At 42.9% G+C, this 18,749-nt stretch overlaps 1 protein-coding gene across 1 annotated transcript in view; it reads right to left on the reverse strand.

Annotated features, from left to right (window-relative positions):
* MYO5B (myosin VB) overlaps positions 1–18,749 on the reverse strand; it is a 331,539-nt gene that overhangs the window by 150,136 nt on the left and 162,654 nt on the right. Inside the window, exons 6-11 of the mRNA XM_087715323.1 lie at positions 18,501–18,644; positions 14,440–14,521; positions 13,547–13,654; positions 9,184–9,298; positions 8,428–8,429; positions 4,117–4,375 (exon numbers count right to left, since the gene is read on the reverse strand). Of these exons, the coding sequence (XP_087571449.1) occupies positions 4,117–4,375; positions 8,428–8,429; positions 9,184–9,298; positions 13,547–13,654; positions 14,440–14,521; positions 18,501–18,644 (710 nt within the window). The remainder of the gene's footprint in view (positions 1–4,116; positions 4,376–8,427; positions 8,430–9,183; positions 9,299–13,546; positions 13,655–14,439; positions 14,522–18,500; positions 18,645–18,749) is intronic.

Genomic DNA, 18,749 nt, shown 5'->3' on the forward strand with positions numbered 1-18,749 from the left:
TTCCAGCCTGATGATGCTTTTTGAAGACATCTCCCACCTGACGGTTGGGTGACTTATTATTGGACTATGAAATGGGGTGCCAAGGGGAGGGGATTGAATTATGCATGATATCTATCGCTTTCGCGCCTTTTTACTCAGACTCAGCTTTGCTTTGCTACTCATCGTTTGTAATTAGTAAAAGTACACTTAAATTCTAAAGCATGGAGTTGAGTGGTTTCTTTCTTGATTATTAAACGAAGGAGCACCTGACAGCATCGGTACAACACTATTAAAATATCTTGAGACAAGTTTGAATAGTTCATTATTTTTGGTCTGATAAAATCCTGAGCAAGATCTATAGAGAAATAATACCACTGGATACCAAGCAAACGTCGAAGAATGAAAAGGGGGGAAAATGAGATTCTTTCTATTCAACTATGAAAGATTATCAGCCGATGAAGGCCTAAGTACCAGGCTGCTTTCATTAGGCCCTATAGATAAAGGGCTTAAAATAGCTTTGCACTGCCATTTTAAGAAGATTCACATGTAACTCCAAATTCGTATTTAATACAGCCACGTACTCCTCTGTTGTGAAGTGTAACAGCTTAACTGAAACCAATTAAGGAAAACAAAAAGTTTTAAGATAATACCATTGCATTTTATGGTTTTTAAGCATGTTGCTGTAATGGAAATGCAACATCCTGTTTTGAAGTCGATTAACACAATGTCTTTCTCGAGATACAGTTTAATACTCTCGCGTTCTTTTCAACTACGACTTTTGATCTGGGCTTTGCTTTAATGGATCGGATTCCTATCTACTGTCAAATAAAGTAGGAATCCGATTGCTTCCTGCTACTGTATGAAATCTAATGCTGAAACATCCAGAGATTCTGACTTAACACTTCCCAAAGTCACTCATCTGAATCACACACTGCCCTTACATTCGGATCTCAGCAAACAAAACGCAAGCTATCATCCTATCGAATGGCTCCAATGAATGTTTGTATGTCATGCTGCTAGAGAAGGGAAAGGGGAGTTCTCTCCAAGGATACATCCTGCAGTGGCATTCTCTGTGCCCAGGAACAGGAATCCAATTGGGTCTGACCTTAGGGGATGAGAATGCATCAAAGATGCTTTAACATCCTTACTATGAATAAGGTACTTATCTCCAAAATTATGTGGCCCAGTGATGGCTAACCTTCCCCCCCCCAATATATTTTTATTATTTTTACATTTAAAACAATGCAGTACTGCGAAGTCGAAGTGGCAATACATTTACATTATATACAGCTAGTCTCAACCCTTAACAATTAGCCTACTTAATACATTGTCTATCCTTCTGTCCAATCACAATATATACAGTTTGTTCCAGTCTTGTCACCTGGTCTTATGCCAGTCATAAAATCTGTTCCAGACTTCAAAAATATTCTGATTCCCCTTTATTTTTAAGTTCGAGAGTGAGCCTATCTGCTTCCGCAACAGGCCAATCTAGTTCTGATGGCGTATTTTCTTTTTTCCAATATTGTGCATAAGTTATGCGCGCCATAGTTAGTACATGTATAATTAGATAAAGTGTATCTTTCTTAAACCCTTCCGGTATTATACCTAGGAGAGGAATTTCTGGTTTAAACAAGATTTGGTCTCCCACCATTTGTTCTAACCATAATTGAATCATTTTCCAATATTTTTTTGCCTCATTGTTCGTCCACCACCTATGATAAAAAGTGTCTGGTGTTTTTTTACACTTCCAATGATGGCTAACCTTTTTGTCTTCGCGTGCCAAAATCGCACACAGGCCCACACCCATAATGCAATGTGCCCCACCCCCCTGCGTATGAACGCATAACTCCCCCCCGTGCTCCTTCCACATATGCGTGCGAACCCCCGTGCCCCATTTTGGGCCTAGCAGGCCTTCCTGAAACCAAAAATGGGGCGTGAGGGGGGGTGCCGCTCCCCTGCCCCCATGTGCGCATGAACCCCCTGCCCCCAGCATGTATCCGCATGTATGCGTCTCCCACATGTGCGGCAGAGACCCCAAAATCAGCTGGCTGGCAGGAGGCACGTGCACATGTGTGGTGAAGGTGAGCTGTGTGATGGCTCACGTGCCCACTGAGAGGGCACCGCGTGTCACCTGTGGCAAATGTGCCACAGGTTCGTCATAACGGATGTCTTCTTCTCCTTTCAATAAATCTGATTAAGACCAATCTGGAGGCACTTCACTTTCTTGGCCAAGGGTGGCAATAAGGGCCTTGATGCATCAGTTGCTTTTATCATAGTCGTCCCAAAGGTACTTTTTGAAGAGGCAAGTGGATTTTCTAGTTTTTCTTTGAAGACATTCCGCTTCTCATCCAAGAAGCTTCTTCGGCTCTGAGAATAGATTCAGAATGGATTCTGAGAAGAGCTGAAGAAGCTTCTTGGATGAGAAGGGAAACGTCTTCAAAGAAAAACCAGAAAGTCCACTTGCCTCTTCAAAAAGCACCTTTGGGACAATCATGACCTGGATGACTGAGAATCTCCACAGACTTTTATCATAGACTTCCTGCTTCATCTATCAAGCAATAAGTGGAACCCATTTGGCTCATAACCAGGTCATAATCATTGTAAGGACTCCTGATAAATAATCTTTATTTTCTTTCCTCTTTAAGAACCGCGGTGGCACAGTGGCTAGAGTGCAGTAATGCAGGCTACTTCTGCTGAACACCAGCTGCCAGCAGTTTGGCAGTTCACGTCTCACCGACTCAAGGTTGACTCAGCCTTCCATCCTTCCGAGGTGGGTAAAATGAGGACCCAGGTTGTTGGAGACAATAGGCTGACTCTGTAATCCGCTTAGAGAGGGCAGTAAAGCACTGTGAAGCGGTATATAAGTCTAAGCGCTATTGCTGTTGCTATTATTAAAGCCATAGTTTTTGTAAGAAGCCATATACAGAAAATTAGAATAATGTGCAGTGTTTCCAAGATCAAAATCTATATTTAAAACAACAACAAATGCTTTCGTGCCTCATTCTTCTTTCCAACTTATGTAAGAGACTATCCATCCCTCTTCTTCTAAAGTGGGCTGATTTCTACCCATCTCTTTGCAATAGTTCCACCTGCTCCTACCGTATTGATTTTCACTACTTGGGAGAATTAGCGCACTCACATAATTTTGACACTGGAGACAGGACAGACCCTTTCCCCTGTGCACAAGAGAGGGATAGAACAGTCCCTATGATCACAGCACAACTTATTACACACTTCAGCATCTCAGGAGTCAGCCTGCTCCAGCTGTGCTTTATCAAATTTGACAAAAAGCAACACACCCACAAATCGACTTTGATGCCAGCATGTGAGACTCCTCCCTACAACTTGCTTTCCAAGTGTTGCTCTTATGCTCTGGCAAGTAAGAGGAAAGAGCCACACCACAAAACTTACTAAACTCCACTGCCTAGAGAAGATGCAAGAAATAATAGAATAGAATAGAATGGAATGGAATGGAATGGAATAGGAATAGCAATAGAATAGAAATAGGATTAGAAAGAATAGAATAGGAATAGAATGGAATGGAATGGAATAGGAATGGAAAGGAATGGAATGGAATGGAAAGGAAAGGAATGGAATAGGAACAGGAACAGGAATAGGAATAGGAATAGGAATAGAATAGAAATAGGATTAGAAAAGAATAGAATAGGAATAGAATGGAATGGAATGGAATAGAATAGGAATGGAAAGGAAACAAAAGGAAAGGAAACGAAAGGAAATGAATGGAATGGGATAGGAATGAAAAGGAATGGAATAGAATAGAATAGAATAGAATAGGAATGGAATAAGAAAAGAATGGAATGGAATGGAATAGGAATAGGAATAGGAATGGGATAGGATAGGATCGGACAGGACAGGACAGGACAGGACAGAATAGGAATAGGAATAGGAATAGGAATAGGAATAGGAATAGGAATAGGAAATAGGAATAGGAATAGGAATAGGAATAGGAATAGGAATAGGAATAGGAATAGGAACAGAACAGAATTCTTTATTGACCAAGTGTGATTGGACACACAAGGAATTTGCCTTTGGTGCGTATGTGGGAATGCCAGATTGATCCAAGCAAATACAAGCAAAAGGGTGGAAAAACAGGATTTCGAAAAGCTTGTTGCTCACCCATAAATGTCCAGCACACCAATAAAAGAATGCTGCTTGACCGTCGTGTGCAAGGCCTTGTTGATATGCTGCACAATCCAGTTGAACAGCTGGGCGTAGATATGCTTGGCTAGCGCATTCCTGGCGTTGACGGCTTGTTGGAGGGACATATTCTTGATGTAGGTTTCCGAAGTGGTCACCAGCTTCCGATGGCAAAGCCAGTGTTCCAACTGACTGTGCTCCACTCCCAGTAATCTGCAAAAATGATGCAGGTGTTCATCTGGTTCTATAGGATATAAAGAAAGACATCTGATTCAGCAAAGCACACAGTGGAGGTTGACGTCGCCTTCTGGATCTCTGGCTAAATTACTTTCTTTTATAGTGTATGGCATAGAACACGTGGATATCAATAATAAAATAATGTAGAAGGAACACATCATACTATGATACATGAATGATGGAAAGATGTAGTCAACTTTGTAAGGTTTGAGGAATTCAAGAAATTATATATGATATAGGTTACATTTTAAAATACAGTGATTCCTAAGAATAGTTAAGTGGTCTATATATTAATATCTAGAGCATTTATCCAATTAAGCGCAATATCTGTTAGTTGGAGAAAGTCTGGAAGTTTTCCTCCTGTATAAATCACAGCAACTAACTCCTATTCAACTTCTTACAAAAACTATGGCTTTAATAAAGATTATTAGCACTGGTGGGTGGCATCGAAACCCACTCATTTTTGTGTTGGGTTAGATATCCCCCCCCCCCCCGAATCTGGACATCCGGTAGTCCAGTTTACATTCCTCTGCGACTTTACATCAAAGTTAGCATTATGAAGCTGCTGTGCAAGAATCAGTGGGTGGTTCCTGGATAAGTACAATAGTGTAGAGGAGAACTGGATTCTGACCTTGATTGTTTAACAATATAAAGACCAAAAGCTTTTTCCCTTCACTTAGTCAAAATGAAGACACGGTCTTTCCCAATCCATTATTCTGTTTACAGGTACTCCTCAACATGATAGGATAGGATAGGATGGATAGGATAGGATAGGATAGGATAGAATGGAATGAAGGCACCTTGGAGGTCTTCTAGTCCAACCACCTGCTTAGGCAGGAAACCTATGACCACAAAAACTATGATCACAATTGAGCCCAAAAGTTTATGTTGTTAAGCAAGATATTTGCTAAGTGAGTTTTGCCCCAATTGTTAAGCCAATCACTGCAGGTGTTAAGTTAGTCACACGGTTGTTAAGCGAAACTGCCTTCCACATCCATTTTGCTTGTCAGAAGGTCGCAAAAGGGGATCACATGACCCCTGGGACATGGCAAAGGGTCATAAATATGAGCAGGTGTCAAGCACCTGAATTTTGATCACGTGACCATGGGGGATGCTGCAAAAGTCGTAACTATGAAAAAGGGTCATGTCACATTTTCCAGTGCCGTTGTAACTTTTGAACGGTCACTAATCGAACTGTTATAAGTCGAGGACTACCTGTATATCTGATCAAGCATCACAGGCAGGCTTACTGGGGTTGAGGGTGAGTGATTGTCCTTGTGCCCGAGGCGGGATTAAAACTCAGTGTCCCAGTGACCTGGGGGGGGTCTTAACTGCTACATCAAATTGGGTCTCCAATTACTGGTTTAAAAAAATAATAATGAAAGGAATCGCTATTTTGCAAGTATGCCGAATCTCCTAAGATCTCTGTATTCCTCATGAGATTCTCAGGAGCCAATGCAAGAAACTTGATGGGATTTAGATTATTTTGTAAACTATTAACAAACACGGGGGGGGGGGGGCGAGGGGGAAGGTTAAAAATGGCACCATGTGCACATGATTGAAAAAGCTGACGAACATTCTGTACTCAGGGGAATCCTGTTTTGTAATTGGAAGTCCCGACAATCCTCATTTATTGCACTCAAATTGTGCCGGAATTACTACTGTAAGACGTCTTCACTAGCACGTAATTGTTATGCTGGCAATTCTCAAATGAAGGGAAGGAGCCTCAGGAGGCTGCATTGGGCGGGGAATGTAGACGGTAGAAAACTTTTTCTCTGCACCTCATATTTTGCTGTGCTTTGCTGATTAAATACATTAGCAGGCAGATCAACCGTCCAGAATCATGGATGCATTTCAATTAAACTTCATCGCCATCATTAAGGACAGCAAATACTTGAAAATAAGATTTGCTTATCGGCTCAGCATGTCCAAGGCTAAGAATTAAAAAACAGGCCACAGCATTATTTCTTAAGAGAGGTGTCGCAACTTTGCAAGCCATGTTGTAACATTTGAATTCGGTTTAGTATAGTCATAGAACCAGAACAAATAAAAACACTCAGTGAATGACCAATTAAGAATTCTAGAATAAAATAATAAATAACAGTTATAAATCTATGTTAAAATCCAGTCTGCCAATTACACATGGCCTATATCAGTGATGACTAATTTTTTCCCCATTGCATGCCAAAAATGGGGGGAACGCGGGGGGGGGGGGAAGTCATGGCGCAGGCGTGCCCACACCCATAATTTTATGTGCATGCATAGAAGGTGACCCTGGCCCCCCTCTCAATTTTGGCAGTTGATGGACTCATTTTTCCACCCTCCCAGGCTCCAGAAGCTTTCTAGGAGCCTGGGGAGGGTGAAAATGGCCTCCCCAGCCTTCCTGGAGGCCCTCTAGAGACTTCAGGAGGCTTCTCTGAAGCCTCCGGAGGGCGAAAAATAGCTCTCCGGCCAACCCAAAAGGTTCAGGGACAGACTTCCGGTTTGCTCGTAGTGCCGTTTTTCGCCCTCCGGAGGTGGAAAAACAGCCCAAATGCACAAATCGGAAGTCAGTTCCCAAACTTCCAGTTTGCACGTTGGGTTGTTTTTCATCCTCCGGAGGCTTCAGGAGGCCGAAAATGAAGGCCAAAGTCAATTGGGAAGCTGACAGGGCAATGCCTTGCGTGCCCTAACCAATAGCTCCGTGTGCCACCTGTGCCATAGGTTCGCCATCACGGGCCTAGACTAAAACAAACAATCCATAAACTGTGAGGACCATAGTCAATTTAATACTAACATGCAAAGTTCAAAGTTTATGGATTGGGGCCAAACAGCATATGGATTATTTTAGTATACGTTAGGCCCTGTGTAATTGACAGACTGGATTTCAACACAGATTTTAACTGTTATTTATTATTATATTCTAGAATTTTTAATTGGACATTCATGTAGTGTTTTTATTTGTTCTGGTCTCTATTCTATGACTGCAATAAACTGAAATTTTATTTATTTATTTATTTTATTTTATTTTATTTATAAGGTTTGTATGCCGCCCACTCTCGAGAGACTCAGGGAGGCTTACAGATAAAAAGGAAGGGGGGGAACATACAAAAACTAAAAAACAACATAATATTGGAATTAGAAAAAAAGAAAACACTTCAGTGGACGATCATGGAAACACATACAGATAGTGCTCATCTTACAACCATTCATTTAGTAACTGTTCAAAATGACACTGAAAAAGTGACTTATCACTGGTTTTCCCGCCAATGGCCATTTTCCGGAATATCCATGGTCAGGTTAAACAAAATTTGAATGTTTGGCAACTGACTCACATTTACGACGGTTGCAGTGTCCTGGGTCCAGTGATCCCCTTTTGCGACCTTCTGACAAGCAAAGTCAATAGGGAAGCCAAATTCACTGAACAGCCATGTCACTAACTGAACAACTGTAGTGGTTTTCTTAACAACCGTGGTAAGAAAGTTCAAAAAATGGGACAAGACTCATTTAACAACTGTCTTGCTCAGCAATGGAAATTTGGCGTCTCAACCATGTTGGTAAGTTGAGGACTAACAGATTAATCAGCAATTGTATCACATTTTAGTGCGTATAGTCAAAGCTATGGTTTTCCCAGTTGCAATGTATGGCTGTGAAGTTGGACTAGGGGTGAAATCCGCCCAGTTTGGCCGAACCAGTAGGGACGAATGTCACTCAGCTGTGAGCCCCCCGATCATCGGAAGGTTTCCCCCCACTTTTTAAAGCATTTTTGCTTTAAAAATGCTTTAAAAAGTGGGGGGAAAGCTTCTGACCATCGTCTGGCTCACATCAGAAGCTCTCCCCCCCCCCCCATTTTTTAAAGCATTTTTCCCCTGCTTATTCACCCAAACTGGTAGGGAAAAAATGCTTTAAAAAGTGAAAAAAAGTTGGCCATGCCCACCCAGTCACATGACTCCTTAAAACCACACCCACAGAATCGGGGGGGGGGGCGGAATTAGATTTAACCACTGGGTTGAACCATAAGAAAGGCTGAGCGCCAAAGAATTGAGTCCTTTGAACTATGGTGCTAGAGAAGACCCCTGCGAGTCCCTTGGACTGCAAGGCGATCCAACCGGTCAGTCCTAGAGGAGATCAACCCTGACTGCTCTTTAGAAGGCCAGATCCTGAAGAGGAAACTCAAGTACTTTGGCCACCTAATGAGAAGGAAGGACTCACTGGAGAAGAGCCTTATGCTGGGAACAATTGAGGGCAAAAGAAGAAGGGGACGACAGAGAATGAGGTGGCTGGATGGAGTCACCGAAGCAGTAGGCGTGAGCTTAAATGGACTCCAGAGGATGGTAGAGGACAGGAAGGCTGGAGGAATGTTGTCCATGGGCTTGCAATGGGTCGGACATGCCTTCGCAACTAACAACATTACATTTTATCTGGTTAGAATAGGGGTGGGTTGAGTGAGAGGATGAGCATTTTGCTCTGTAGGATTTATTGAAGCTTATAAAACTCTGGCCACTGATTCCTTCCCTCCATGCTCTGTCTGCATAATGAGAAATAAAGAAGTATCCCAGACCTTAAAGGTCTCAAGGGAACTCCCTTGACACGGGATATAATTACGTCAAGACTTTGCATAACATTAGACGTGCGGTGTCACAAAAATTGCGCTGCCCTCTTGAAAGAAGCCCTTGCAGTTTAGGAGGCTCTAGTTGTCTTACACAATCAAAGCCCTGCTTCTTTTTGATGTGCATTGCATTAATCAAAAGATTAAGAAAAAAGCCGATCTAAAGATGGTTCCACTTTGATGTACCGAGCACCGTATGTGCCCACAAAAAAAAAAAAAACCGTACCGTTATACTGCAGGATTCTCCATCACGTTCAGAACGAAAATCCACATTTCCAAGGTGTAGGACAGCAGCGAGTATTTTAAAAATGGTCATCTGATACGACTCCTTTACTCCTGAAAAACATGATTGATATCCAGTTTTCAAGTGCCTGAATTTGCCAGCAGTCCCAACGAGCATGACATACGACAAGGGACGCTGGAAGATGGATTTTCGGCAAAATCTGGACCATCATCAATTGCCCATCCCTGCACCACAAACCCCACAGTTTTTTGGGGGATGCAGAGGTGGGTTCCTACCAGTTCGCACCTATTCGGTAGAACCAGTTGGTCAAATCTACCGAACCGGTTAGAAAAGGTTCCACCAGTGGACCCGGAAAGCAGGCCACACCTACAGAAGAGGTTCCAAAAATTTTTGAAACCCACTACTGGGGGGATGGCATGTCTTCTTTTAAATCGGTGATGGTGAACCTCTACATTTTGGGTGACAGGCCAGCATTCACCAACAACGATAGATAGTCCTCAACTTACAACTATTCGTACCATCTTTAATATTTGTGACTTCAGGCCTGCCACATTTTTTCCTGTGGGAAAATGGGACGGGGGAATATATAGAGCAGTGATAGTGAACCTTTTTCTTATGGTGTGCCAAAATTGCGCGTGCACGCGGATGTACCCACCCAATTATCCCGCCCACCTGCACATGCGCGAAACCCCCCCCCCCGCAAATGCACACATGACTCCTCCTCAGGCTCCAGAGGATTTCCTGAAGCCTGGGAAGGGCGAAAACAGCCTCCCCCAACACTCCCCCCCCCGAAGGCCCTCCAGAAGCTAGAAATGGATTGTTTCCAAACTTCTGGCAAATGCACTGCAATTGTTAAGTGAATCATGCAGTCGTTAAACAAATGCGGCTTCTCCCATTGACTTTGCTTGTGGGGAGTCAGCTGGGAAGATTGCAAATGATGATCATGTGACCCGAGACACTGCAACTGTCATAAATACATGCCAGTTGCCAAGCACTCAGGTTTTGATCATGTGACCATGAGAATGCTGCAATGGTCGTGTGAAAACCAGTCATAAGTCATTTTTTCAGTGCCGTTATAACTTTTCCCCCTCCCCAAGCTTCAGTAAAGCCTTCGGAGGTTGGGGAGGGCAAAAAATGGCCCCAACGGGCCAACCGGAAGTTTGGAAACAATCCATTTCCAGCTTCTGGAGGGCCTCCGGTGGGTGGGAGAGGACGTTTTCTCTCTCTCCAGCCTCCAGAGGCTTTACGAAAGCTTTGGGAGAGCAAAAATGGCCTCCACTGGCCCTCCGGAAGGGTGAAAAATCAGCTGACCAGCACGCGCATGCACGCCGCAGCTGACAGCTGGCACATGTGCCATAGGTTCGCCATCACAGATAGAGAGTGTGGTGATATATAGTCAAAATAACATTCTTTCTCATAGAGTCAAGGACGTCTTGCCCTGCAGCTGCGATGAGGTGATTGGGTGGCATCTCCAGTTTTGGATGATTTCTGATTGGACCATGTGATGGATATGTGGGTGTTGGGCAGGGGCTTGGACTTTCTTTTGAATGGGGAAAACCTGGAAACTTTCAGATTCGGGTTTTCCCAGATGTGCCAATATGACATCTCTAATAAAATGGATCTATGAGGTAACTCAAGCCTCGGAGTCTTTTTTTTGTTGGGGGTCCTACTTGGAACCTTGACATTAACCTGAATCTCCTTTAAAGAACTCTACCTGCTCCCCCAAACTCCCGGGTGCTGTCCGAGGTGCTGAGCCCTAGCGTCGACCCGAACCCAGGAAGCATAAAGACTCAGGGAAGATGGGGAGGGGGGAGAGACATATTCGCTTAGTAACTGTTCAAAGTTATAACAGCCCTGAAAAAGTGACTTATGACTGGTTTTCACACGACCATTGTAGCATCCGCAGGGTCACATGATCAAAACTTGAGTGCTTGGCAACTGGCATGTACTGTATTTTTCAGAGTATAAGACGCTCCCTTTTCCTTCAAAAAAGAGGCTGAAAATCTGGGTGTGACAGCATTTTTGGCCTCCTGAAACCCTACCCACTCTGCAAAAATGGCCGTGCATAGCCTTTAGGAGGCTATGGGGGCTGAGGAGGGCAAAAATGAGCAAAAAACGGGCTGTTTTTTGCCCCCCAGTCCCGAGGAGCACTCTATAAGCCTTCTAAAAGCTATGCATGTCCTTTTTTTGACAAAAAACGGGGCTGTTTTCACAAAAAACAGGCCGTTTTTGGGAGGTCTGCAGAGTGCAAAAACTTTTGTTTTAATTTGCCTCTTCGGAATCTTGATGCGTCTTATACTCCAAAAAATATGGTATTTATGACAGTTGCAGTGTCTCAGGTCATGTGATCACCATTTGCAATCTTTCTAGCTGACTTTCCAGAAGCAAAGTCAATGGGAGACGCCATGTTTGTTTAATGACCGCATGATTCCCTTAACAACTGCAGTGCATTTGTTTAACTATGTCCCCCCCCCAAAAAAAGATCCTAGGTGCAACTCACTTAACAACTGTCTTGTTTAGCCACAGAAATTTTGTGGTTGTAAGTTGAAAACTACCTATATTCCCAAAAGGTTCTACCACAAATGTGCGAACGACAAAAGCGCGCCTGACTAAACCGCGATGACAAAAGCGCGCCGACGAATGAGCGCTGGAGCGCGCCGACAACAGTGCGCCGACAGAAGCGCGCTGTAAGCCTAACCCTAAACCTAAACCTAACCCTAACCCTAACCCTAAACCTAACCCTAACCCTAACCCTAACCCTAACCCTAAACCTAACCCTAACCCTAAACCTAAACCTTACCTTAACTTAAATCGCGCTTCTGTCGGCGCGCTTTTGTCGTTCGCGCATTTGTCGGGTCACGTTCCCGAAAGTGTGCCCTTTCCTTGCATGATTTTTGGAGGGTGCAGAGGTTGTGCAAGAATTGGGAATGCTCTTCCACAGACTCTGGAAGTCACACAAGAAGTCTGGGCACCTGTGCAGCCTCCACAGCCTCCAAAAATGAATGTTACTCGTATTCCGTTTTTGTAATTATGGATGGTAATGACAGCCCCACCACATGATTGGGGCTGTGTGTTTGTTTGTTTTTTAAGATAAACGAAAAGGCAAAGAATTGTTTCTCTTTTGCTTGGGGTCTCTGTGTGAGACATATCAGCAGAGTCAAGATAGTCGTTTTGATATTTGATATGCCGACCCCAAAAAATTCACCATCACTGCTTTAAGTTCTTCTATTCCCATTTTAGCCCCTGTATAGTGACTGGCAGCACAAGAAACTACAATGTGACTAAGCAACAGAAATTACACCCTTAGTAAAGGACTAAGAGAATGTCTTTACAGAGGATACAACCAGAGGCATCTGCATACCCACTCACTTTTTTAAGCACCACACAAACAGTTATAAGAAAATCTATCCTACAAGCAGCATTACCTAAAATTTACTTTCTAACCTCATGCCTGCTCCTTAGAGATTCTACCCATGTTTATATTGAAGATAACATAAAATATGTGCCGCTTGCCAAGTAAACCAATTATTTAATTAAAATGGTAACCTATAAAAGTCATTGCAAAAACCACTGGACAGTTTATGCAAATATCACTTAGACTTATATACCGCTTCATAGTGCTTTTACCTCTCTAAGCGGTTTACAGAGTCAGCATATTGCCCCCAACAATCTGGGTCCTCATTTTATCAACCTCGGAAGGATGGAAGGCTGAGTCACCCCTGAGCCTGGTGAGATTTGAACTGCCGAACGGGAAGCCAACAGTCAGCAGAAGTAGCCTGCAGTGCTGCACTCTAACCACTGCGCCACCTCGGCTCAAATGACTCCAGCTTTACACCAATGCTTTACTAAGTTGGCAACTTTTAGATGGATGCCGGCTGGGAAATTCTGGGAGTTGAAGTCCACGGATCTTAAAGTAGCTACATTTGAAACACTTTACACTGATGCTCTTTTCCTTTATGCTCTCTGGGCTTGGTAGACTGATGATGTTACCCAGTATGGTGATGAGATGACTGAAAGAAAACCACCAAGCTCAAACAAAGCCAAGGACCCCACAGTTCCACCCTGAGCTACAAATATTCTCTTCCATCGAAACTTTGCAATATTGTGAAAAGTTCCTGAAGAGTTACCCTAAATCAGTGGTTCCCAAACTTGGCGACTTGTGGACTTCAACTCCCAGAATTCTCCAGCTAGCTCTTCTGGCTGGAGAACTCTGGGAGTTGAAGTCCACAAGTCTTAAAGTTGCCAAGTTTGGGAACCACTGCCCTAAATGTTTGCAAAGGATAGCTGTATCAGCCACACGTTCTCCTAGGAAGGGGCCCAATTTGGGATGAAATCCTTACCAAGCAGGGTGAAAGCTTGCTTTGTTTTCTCAAAATCTTCTGCATCATCGACTCCTTCAAGGGAGGTGTCCCCTCCCAAAGATGTGTAGAAAAAATCTTTGGCATCCACTAGGATACAAACAACAGCAAAATTAAGTTAAGGGGGAGAAATGCTTGCACTTAGCTCATATTTCCCGAAAGGACTTGCCTGAACCCTGAACCCACAAGGAAACAATCTGTGCATACAATAAGTCCAGAAAAATGATGCACTACACAAGTTCAAATTTCAGCTCCTCCTAGGGCTCAGTTGGTCCATTTCTGGCTCTCCGTCCCTTCATTTGAGGCAGCTGTCAACTCATAAAGCATTTGTATATCTGATAGAGCAGCTGGCAGTGGCACATGTGGCCACAGAGAGGGTTCTGCATGCCATAGGTTCGCCATCATGGGTCTAGGGCATCCATCTGCAATTTCACAAGGAAGTGCTCTGATTATGACAGATCTTAATATCCTGCATCTTCAGATCTCATCACTTGTTCTGAAATAAAGACTAGGGCTAATTTTTGCCCAACTATCTGTGTTAGGGCCACCCTTACAAGCCAAAAACATATGGATGCCACCAAGATCATAAACTCACCAGACATCTCCCTTAGAGCATGGAAACTGAAGTCACCCAAAGCCTTGGAACTTCAACACCATCTCTGGTGTGGTCTCAAAGTGGTGCGTCAGACTGCAAGCAGTTTATTTTGTTTCCCAAAACCAATTCTGCCAACGGTTGTACAACTTCACTCTTTCTGTAGACACAGTTCTTTTTCTTGGAAATGCCAAGCTCCACAAATTTATTATCTGGAGTTTCAGGAATTATTCTGCAGGTTCATTGGGGAGGCTAAACACTATGTGCAAAATAGCATACTTACATAATGAGAGGTCCTTCAGTTCTGGAAGACTAGCAGAGGCACATAGCTGATAGAAAATGTGATAGTTTCGCTCATCAGGTGCCTGTGAAAGGACATTGGTTTATTGGCAGAGAAATGAGCTACGGTTAATTAAATATCATGCAGCACATCCTATACCGCTTTCTCTAGGTCAGGGATCCCCAACCTGTGGACCATGTCCCACTACTGGGCCATAACCTATTCACAACCAAGCCAGGTGAGTGGCCAGCTGCTGTGCATGCATGCATTTGCACACAGCCCTAATTGTGCAAACGTTGGGGGGGGGCTCAGGGCCCCACTTGTTCAATGGGTGACTGCATGCACAGCCCTGCCCCTCCCACAAATCCATCCAATCTTCCCCCCCCCTTTCCTGGCCGCCAAACCTGAAATGTTGGGGAAGTCTGCTCTAGATTTATTCACACTCAAATTTCACACGTTTCTTCAAGATAAGAATGGATTTTTTTTGAAAAAATCTACAATTACCGTGTTTCCCCGAAAATAAGACAGGGTCTTATTTTCTTTTGACCCTCTGAAATAAGCGCTTGGCCTTATTTTTGAGGAGGTCTTATTATTTGTGAGGTGTAGGAGGTGGCGAGCGTGGTCACTCAGAAGGGCTTATTTTAGCGCATGCGCTCAAAAACCCATTTGGGCTTATTATCTGGGGAGGTCTTATTTTGAGGAAAACAGAATAGTTTTGATCTAATTAAACTAGGAGATGAATGTTAAATGTATGGCAAACACACTGGTTACGGTAAGGAAAGAATGAGAAAGTCTAAAACCACCATCCTTAAAATGCATGATGGATTAACTTCATTTTGCAGCAGAAGAACTGAGGCTGGACAGAAGTCCCTTTCAAATTAAACTTTTAGAGATTGTACACCTAATATATTCCTGGGATTTTCTAGAGGTTTCCTATCCATCAACCAGTTAGGACTGATCCTGCTTAAGTTTCTGACTCAATGTGTCTCTTCTAATTAGGATCTAAATGGAGATGTTATGTATGTAACCTTAATCTCAAACGGACAAAAGGAGAGATGATAAGAGGAATAAAACTACAAAAACACAATGCTCAAACCTTGGTCCATAGTTCCAAATTACAGGTAGTCCTCGACCTATGACCACAATTGAGCCCAAAAATTTCCATGCTAAACAAGACAGTTGTTAAGCAAGTTTGGGTCCCTTTTACCATTTTTCTTGCCACAATGGTGCTTTTCAAAAGGCAACTTGACTTTCTTGTTGTTTTTTTCCCCCTTGAAATGTTTCGCTTCTCATCCAAGAAGCTTCTTCTCTTCTGACTGAAGAATTGGCATTCTTCAGAACCGAAGAAGCTTCTTCAACGAGAAGCGAAATGGTTTCAAGGGGGAAAAAATCAAGGAAGTCCAGTTGTCTTCGGGACAGCCATGACCTGGATGATGGAGACACTCCATAGACACTTTCTTCCTCCAGTTGTTAAGTGAATCACTTCAGTTATTAAGTTAGTAATGTAATTGTTAATGAATCTGGCTTCCCCATTGCTTTACTTGTCATAAGGCCGTAAAAGGTCATCTAATGACCCCAGGATGTAGATGTGAGTCAAGTGCCTGGTGTCCAAATTTTGATGGTTGAGTTGAGTTGAGTTTATTATATTTCTATGCCGCCCTATTCCCCGAAGGGGACTCAGGGCGGTTCACAACCAAGTCAGGGGGGGGGGGGGTTACAACTAAGAAAAAAAGAACACGAACAAAACAATACTACAATTTAAAACACTCAACAACCATACCATTCGAGGGGGGACAAAAAACTCATTAGCCCCAGGCCTGTTGGAACAGCCAGGTTTTAAGGGCTTTGCGGAAGGCCTGGAGGGTGGTGAGGGTTTGAATCTCCACGGGGAGCTCATTCCAGAGGGCCGGAGCAGCCACAGAGAAGGCCCTTCTCCGGGTGGTCGCCAGTCGGCATTGGCCAGTGGATGGAATTCGGAGGAGGCCTAATCTGTGGGATCTAATCGGTCTATTGGAGGTAATTGGCAGTAGGCGGTCTCTCAAGTGTGACCATGGGGATGCTGCAATGGTTATAAGTGTAAAAAACGGTCGTCACTTTTTTTCAGTGCCACTGTGTAACTTCAAACGGTCACTAAATGAATTGTTGTAAGTCGAGGACTATGTATACTCAGCTCAGAAGTGAGTTTTTGCGAAGCTATTCAAATCCTGCCTAGATTTTCATTTGTAAGGTGGAACTTGTAGGTTCTGAATGGAGCTGAGTATTTACTGGCCGGATGCCTTTCCTGTTGCCAATGTGGACTTTTTTTTTCTGCAGATATATTCTCAGTGTGCCCTGAGAAATATCTGCCTCTACTTAGAATCGAACTCACAGCCTCCTGATTGTGAGGCGAGAGCGCCACCTCTAGGCCACCGCACCACTCACGGTTTTCAATGTCCATGTACCTACTGAATCATGGGCTGGTAAGTTTCCTTTCAATTGGAATCAGTACATCTGCCAAATGATTCAAAGATGAGAAGATTCAAATAGAACTAGATGTCTTCTCCTCATCATCTTACTGGCTTATTCCATGTGAAATCTCTCCTCTGAGAGTTATTCATGTGAAACATCTTTAAACATGGGCTCCTACATATCCTATCTCAGGTAGCTAAGGCTTGTGAAAGCCTTATTCATATTTCAGGTCACTTATAATTCATCATCTCTGCCTCTCAGCTAGTGAATATGGAGCGAATGGAGATTAGTAGCAGCTTCTTTCCGTAAAGAAATTATCGTTTGTTATATTTGAATAAGAGATAAGGAGATGCTTTGATGTTTTCGAATTGGGGTGCTGAAGAATACAGGTAGCCCTCCAGTTACGAACACAACTGGAGTCGAAAATTTATGCTCCAAAGCGAAACATTTGTTAAGCGACTTTGACCCATTTGACGCCTTTTCTTGCCACAGTTGTTAAGTGAATCATTGCATTTGTTAAGTTGGTAGCATGGTTTGATGCTGGCTACTTCTGCTGACTGCCAGTTGACTGCAATTTGGCAGTTCGGATCTCACCAGGCTCAAGGTTGACTCAGCCTTCCATCCTTCCAAGGTGGGTAAAAGGAAGACCCAAATTGTGGGGGGCAACAGGCTGGCTCTGTAAACTGCTTAGAGAGGGCTGTAAAGCTCTGTGAAGTGGTATATAAGTCTATTGCTATATCCATCCATCCATCCATCCATCCATCCATCTATCTCTATCTCCTATCTCTATTCTCCCTATCTCTTCTATCTCTATCATCTAATCTGTCTGTCTGTCTGTCTGTCTGTCTGTCTGTCTGTCTATCTATCTATCTATCTATCTATCTATCTATCCATCCCTATCTCCTATCTCTATCCTCCCTATCTCTTCTATCATCTAATCGATCGGTGTCTGTCTGTCTGTCTGTCTGTCTGTCTGTCTATGTATGTATGTATGTATGTATGTATCTATCTATCTATCTATCTATCTATCTATCTATCTATCTATCTATCTATCTATCTATCCATCCATCCATCCATCCATCTCTATCTCCTATCTCTATCCTCCCTATCTCTTCTATCATCTAATCTGTGTCTGTCTGTCTGTCTGTCTGTCTGTCTGTCTGTCTGTCTATCTATCTATCTATCTATCTATCTATCTATCTATCTATCTATCTATCTATCCATCCCTATCTCCTATCTCTATCCTCCCTATCTCTTCTATCATCTAATCGGTGTCTGTCTATCTATCTATCTATCTATCTATCTATCTATCTATCTATCTATCTATCTATCTATCTATCCATCCATCCATCCATCCATCCATCCATCCATCCATCCATCCATCTCTATCTCTATCCTCCCTATCTCTTCTATCATCTAATCTGTGTCTGTCTGTCTGTCTGTATATCTATCTATCTATCTATCTATCTATCATCTATCTATCTATCTATCTATCTATCTATCTATCTATCTATCTATCTATCTATCTATCTATCTCTACATACACACACACTCACCAAAATAATATATATGAAATAATGTTTTAAAATAAATGAATGAATGATAAATAAGCTAACCTGGAATACAACTCTTGATTTCTCAAGCAGGTACGTCCTCATGTTGGCACCAATGATACGGTATCTTTTATCAAAGCCAATCTGAATGTATTTCCCAAAACGGCTGCTGTTGTCATTCCGAGTTGTTTTTGCGTTGCCAATTGCCTTTATGGAATTAATGAAACATTAAAATTACAATGCCTTTTTTTCAACAATATTCATTCATCTCACAGGTACACTTCATTAATTAATTGCATAGAACTTTAAATA

Source organism: Thamnophis sirtalis, unplaced genomic scaffold (assembly GCF_051295495.1).
Source record: "Thamnophis sirtalis isolate CommonGarterSnake01/CBP01778 unplaced genomic scaffold, rThaSir2_p1.2 scaffold_5, whole genome shotgun sequence".
Taxonomy (NCBI): domain Eukaryota; kingdom Metazoa; phylum Chordata; class Lepidosauria; order Squamata; family Natricidae; genus Thamnophis; species Thamnophis sirtalis.